Genomic DNA, 5,484 nt, shown 5'->3' with positions numbered 1-5,484 from the left:
AGGAACTGTGTGTACGCCTGTGCCTGTGTGCATAATTACAGATACGCCATTCCTCCTAATCTGTCATTAGAAAAGGGAATGGGAATGACTCCAGGCTACAACCACTGCTTGCGGTTACGTAACATGCTCTTCTCGGATCCTGTTGTATCCAGGAGACAGATGAAATCTCCCCCAAACCTACAGCATATTGTCCCAGGAAGTGTTACTCCTTACAGCTCTAGAGGAGTTTGTCATTTTCTCCAAGGGGCATTGTTTTTCTTTAATTTTGAAAAGAATCGACTCTATGTTTTTATCTCTTTGTCTCGCTGAGTTTGGGTGATGGTGCGAGCATCTGCTGCTGTTCCCTAAGTGTCCGTATGAGGGCGCAGTGAGCCTTACTTCGCCTTTCATCCAGGGATGCTGGATTACCCACAGACAAAAGAGAAAATAATATGCAGAGGTCTACAGGAGAGCAAGAGAAGGGTAGTAGGAAGCGTAGGACTACATCTCTACACACCATTTGAAATGAATAATACTCAAAGTGTGTGTTTGTCAGAAGTGATGCTTACACATTTTATTATAGAAATAAGTATTCCGCCACTATAATTAACAAGTTAAACCCAGTTGTTTTTTATTGTATCTGTTAAATGAAAAAAAAGAATCAATTAACTTTAAAATACTGCCATTTAGCAACACGAATTGTTTTATCAATGTGTAATAAATAAATGGATCATATGATGATCATGTATGTGTGTGTGTGTGTGTGAGAGAGAGCGTTTGTGTATGGGGGTTGGTTTAAAAGCAATGCCCTTCACTTGTTCGGTTGATGCCCCTCGGGTCAGTATATAGCATCCAGCCTGCTGCAGTGCCCTTGAGCAATCTGAGCAAGACATCAAACCACTAACAGCCGCTAGGTTACTTCCACTGTTTCATAGCTGATCCTGGGTCGGACATCCCAGTGGAGCGATGGACGAAGAGAAAAGACAGTTTGCCCGAGGCTGTCAATAATATACATGTTCTTACTTTCTTCCTTCGCGCTCTCTTTCTTTCTTGCTTTCATTCTTCCTTGCGATGTTTAGGCTGTTTTTTTTCTCGACTCACCTTGAAGAAAAGCTCCCAGGCAGCCTGTCTACCGCGCCGCATCAAACCCAAAAGCCCGTCTGTATACCCCCCTCCCCCCCGCCAGCCTGGGAGGGCGGAGTCTGCTTTCCTCCCGCAGATCTGAGTGTATAACACTCTGCAGCCAGCCACAATGTGTGTCAGAGGACTATCTGTGCTCCCTAAGTAGATGACTGCTCCAAATCTGGTGTCTGTATTATTGACTGCGAGTTACGAGTACATTTTGGTTCGCACATTACCATCCCAAGTCAGGACAAGGTGAGCATCTTTTCGTTCCAGCGGTTAAATTTAGAGACGTGCTATTATTTCCAGATCTTTTTTTTTACACACAACAGACTCTCTAATGGATGTGATTGTTGTCATTCCATGTGTTTTTCTGCAAACACGCTTCTTTATTTTTTGTCCAAACCACATTTTCTGGCATATTTAAGTGAGTAGTGAGCCAATGCGTCGCTGTGCACCCTTCGTGCGTCACGGTCCCATATACCCACATTCTCCTGAGAGATGTGTGTGGATTTTAAACCCCACAGAGGAGTAAGTGTTGAATTCGATGGAGCAGACTGTGTGCCTGTGTGTGGGCTTTGACTCATGCTCTTTCTGAAGCGTAGTTTTCAGGTGTGATAGAGGAGAGAGGGCATAGGGAGAGACGCGCTTTTCCTTTTTGGACACTAAAGTATATTTTGTTCCTTTACAGGTTTTTCAATTGTGGGATAGAATGCCGGCGATCATAAGTAAAAACTCCGATTTGGAGTTTGACTCCTTACAACCGTGTTTCTACCCGGATGAGGACGAATTCTACTTCTGTGGTCCCGACTCTGCGCCACCGGGGGAGGACATCTGGAAGAAATTCGAGTTGTTGCCCACTCCACCCCTCTCCCCGAGCCGAGCCGCGCTACCGGGGGAGCCGGCGACTGCCTCCCCGGAAGCAGACCCTCTGGGCTTCGGCTTGGGGGACCCACTGGACTGGGCTTCTGAGCTGCTGCTCCTGCCCGAGGACGATATATGGGGGGCGTCCGACGATGTGGACCTGTTCGGCTCCGCTTTGGATACTAACCCCAACAATATCATTATCCAGGACTGTATGTGGAGTGGCTTCTCCGCCAGGGAAAAGCTGGAGCGGGTGGTTACGGAGAAACTCGGCAAGGCTATTTCCACCGCTACAGGAGGCGGCAGGAACGTGTGCGTCAAAGCGCCGGAGGTTGTGTGCCGCAGCTCGGTACCAGAGTGTGTGGACCCCACCGTAGTCTTCCCTTTCCCGGTCAACAAGAAGAACGGCAGCAGAGACTCAACCGGGACCGTTAACACACCCACAACCCATGGAAGCGCTCCCAGTGACTCCGGTAAGAATTTAAAGACACGCTAAAGGCTTTTGTTTCCCTTTTTTATGAAATGCTATAGTGCCAAGAAAACATGATCCAGCATTGAAATATCACAGTATTCTCATTATTACACTATAAGTATTAGCATTATTATTGGTGTTTTTATTGTTATCATCTTGTTGTTATTATTGACTGGCCCAGAATCGGATTATCTCGTTACATTCCACGCACACACACGCACGCACACACATAAGAACACGCACACACTCACAGTGGAGTAGTGACACAGTGAACCAGGTTTACGTAATCAGCGGGCTCTTCATCCGGCAGATGGCAGTAAAATGGGGGAATTGTGTGCCTTCCTGAACTCCGTTGACATCCGAGCCAAACAAAAAGACGCCACTGTCAGTGACTGCAGTCGGACTCGGTAGCAGGAGGGGGAGATGAAAAGGTGTTCAATAACGTGATGAGCTGATAAAGTGTCTGGTTCGCGGTGCCGCGAAGGCTTTCATTACGCACAGATTAAGGGACAATTTGCGCGCAGCGGGTGAGAAATTGGCACTTATTTTGGACCGTTTGTACAAACTGCTGCCTTGAGTTCAGCTGATAACTAAAATTAGCCCCAGGAAGAAGAACATTACACTGTAATAGCACAAGGCAGGATAGCCTACCACAACAAAGCTATACACCCATATATATAATACATAATATAGAGTGACACACTCCCATTTATTTTTATAATGTCGACAGTAGTATGTGTTTTGATTGGGAAACGAGTGCCGTGTGTATTTAATTGCCCTAAGACTACATTTCCCATTTATTACCGCCTACAAGTTCCCTAAACAAACACTCACGAGTCTTATCAGCGTGTTTTCGCTGTGAAACAGCAGCACAAAGGCCTCACGCTTGGCACAGAGGGTAGACTCAGCCAGCCTTGCCAAACACCTCCTCCACCGCGAAGAAAAGAGGACGGAGTAAGGCCCTGGCTTCTTCTTTTAGGGGGGTGACAGCTTTGAACGAGCGCTCCATCTCGACAGCTGTCTCCCTGGCGCCGCTCCAGCTCCGAGGCTTAAAGGGTGGTGATCCGATCGCCTGCCGCCCCACAAACCCTGTGCACAGCACCGCTCCAATGCGCTTCCGCCGCTCGCAGCGTTAAGACGCGTCCTTCTTTGTGTTGCAGGGTCGATTTGCTTTCTCATCAAAGAGACAGACTATACAGGCTACCATGTAGTTTTCTCAATACAGTTAGGCCAGTATTCCTATTGATTACAAGGGACACCCCACTCCAAAACTCAGCCGTACAGCTGTAAGACAGTGGCAGAGAAGAAAAATGTCTCTCTGCTAATATTGTATCCCCCCCCCAGATAGACATGTTGCACACTTCCTCCTATTTATACATTTTCCAGCTCCAATAAATGAGCTGTTCCACTCTGAGAGTGAAACACCAAACAGCTTCACATGTGGCAGCCACGCCCCCTCATCCACCCAGCTGTGCTCGGCTTTGTTTTGATGCCAGAGCCAGATTGAGCTTGTGTGTGTGTGTTCAGTGAGTGTTTTGAGACAGTATCCTGGTGCAGCGGTGTCTGAAGTGGGTTACTGTAAGCTGTAAAATGCCACACTCTTCAGATGCTCCTGAGCTGATAATGAGAGCCATTATCACAAAGGCATTTTAACTGGGCCTCACACTCTCTGCCTCATGATTGGCTACTTCCTCTCATCTTCAAAGGCGCCAGTCCATGATAAGCCTCAGCTGCCTCGATTCCAGCGCAGGGTTAAGACGAAGTGCTCAGCTGGAAAAAATGATTTTTTGTCTTTTACTTCATCAGAGGTCAAAGTTAAAGTGACGTTCTTAATGGCTCCCACACCGTCAGAGTGACTGTGGCCTCACACTGATAGACTGAAGGCATCAGACTAAAGCTGCCTCGTCTCACCGGAGAAGATTAAGAGACATTTTGAAGGCGGGATACAGAAGGAAAGGCAGAAATCCAGCCTGTCTGCTCAGCAGTGAGACTGAGCGTGTCAACACCTGCAGAGTAGATTAGTTGAGGAGTGACTGACACTAAGCATTAAGAGGGTTCTGCTTAAGCAAACAGCGTTGTGCAACGCTCTCGCTCCCACACACTCTCTCTTCATCTCCCTCACATACATACGTACCTCTCACATGCTGGTACATAGATGACATAGTGGGAATGCTTGGTGTGTCAGAGGGATTAAGTCACTCACATTCTGTTTTCTTTTCCCCAGAAGAGGAAGATGACGATGAAGACGACGACGAGGATGACGAAGAAGAGGACGACGACAACGACGAGGATGAGGACGACGACGAGGAAGAGGAGGAGGAGATTGATGTGGTAACAGTAGAGAAGAGGCGCTCCACAATCAACAAGGCATCACCCATGGCGACGGGCACAGTCACTATCTCCGTGCATCCCAAGAGCCAAGATGCGAGAGGGTCCGGCGTGGTGAGTCGGTTCGTCAGCAGAGCTCCTCAGGAGCTGATCCTGAAGAGGAGCTCAGTCCACCAGCAGCAACACAACTACGCCGCCCCCTCACCGTACACGTCAGACGACGACCCCGCCCCACCGCCAAAGAAGCAAAGGACGTCAGACGCGCCTCGACCCCCCACCAGAACCATCTCGTCGTGCTCCTCATCCTCCTCCACATCCTGCAGCTCATTCACCAGCACGTCGGGGCCGCGCAGCAAGCGCAGCTCCAGCGGAGACAGCAGCCCGCGCGGCAGCTCCGACTCAGAGGACAGCGAGCGCCGGCGTAACCACAACATCCTGGAGCGCCAGCGGCGCAACGACTTGCGCTCCAGCTTCCTGACGCTGCGCGACCACGTGCCGGAGCTGGCGCACAACGAGAAGGCGGCCAAGGTGCTGATCCTGAAGAAGGCCACCGAGTACGTGAGCTCACTGGAGACAGAGGAGACGAGACTCCAGCAGGAGAAGGACAGGTTTCAAGCCCGCAGGCAGCAGCTGATGCGCAGGCTGGAGCAGGCTAGGACTCGCTAACAGACAACCACTACAACACAGAAACACTCACATATACCCTGGATGACACCCCC

General features: G+C 49.4%; 1 protein-coding gene across 1 annotated transcript; it reads left to right on the top strand.

The window, feature by feature from the left end:
- Positions 1-1,219: 1,219 nt before the first annotated feature.
- Positions 1,220-5,478, top strand: mycn (MYCN proto-oncogene, bHLH transcription factor). Its single transcript, XM_031875490.1, has 3 exons — positions 1,220-1,356; positions 1,793-2,438; positions 4,662-5,478. Exons 2-3 carry the CDS (start codon positions 1,814-1,816, stop codon positions 5,429-5,431), a joined length of 1,395 nt encoding a protein of 464 aa, XP_031731350.1. The 5' UTR covers positions 1,220-1,356; positions 1,793-1,813; the 3' UTR covers positions 5,432-5,478.
- Positions 5,479-5,484: the final 6 nt, after the last annotated feature.

The sequence above is a fragment of the Anarrhichthys ocellatus genome, unplaced genomic scaffold (assembly GCF_004355925.1).
Source record: "Anarrhichthys ocellatus isolate YVR2014 unplaced genomic scaffold, GSC_Weel_1.0 scaffold91, whole genome shotgun sequence".
Taxonomy (NCBI): Eukaryota; Metazoa; Chordata; class Actinopteri; order Perciformes; family Anarhichadidae; genus Anarrhichthys; species Anarrhichthys ocellatus.
This window is presented reverse-complemented; position numbering and strand designations above follow the sequence as displayed.

What these genes read in the sequence shown, in the direction of transcription:
- mycn (XM_031875490.1), top strand. Translation starts at nt 1,814, where the DNA reads ATGCCGGCGATCATAAGTAAAAACTCCGATTTGGAGTTTGACTCCTTA. An exon ending in AAGCGCTCCCAGTGACTCCG is followed by an intron (nt 2,439 to 4,661) that starts GTAAGAATTTAA and finishes TCTTTTCCCCAG; the next exon opens with AAGAGGAAGATGACGATGAA.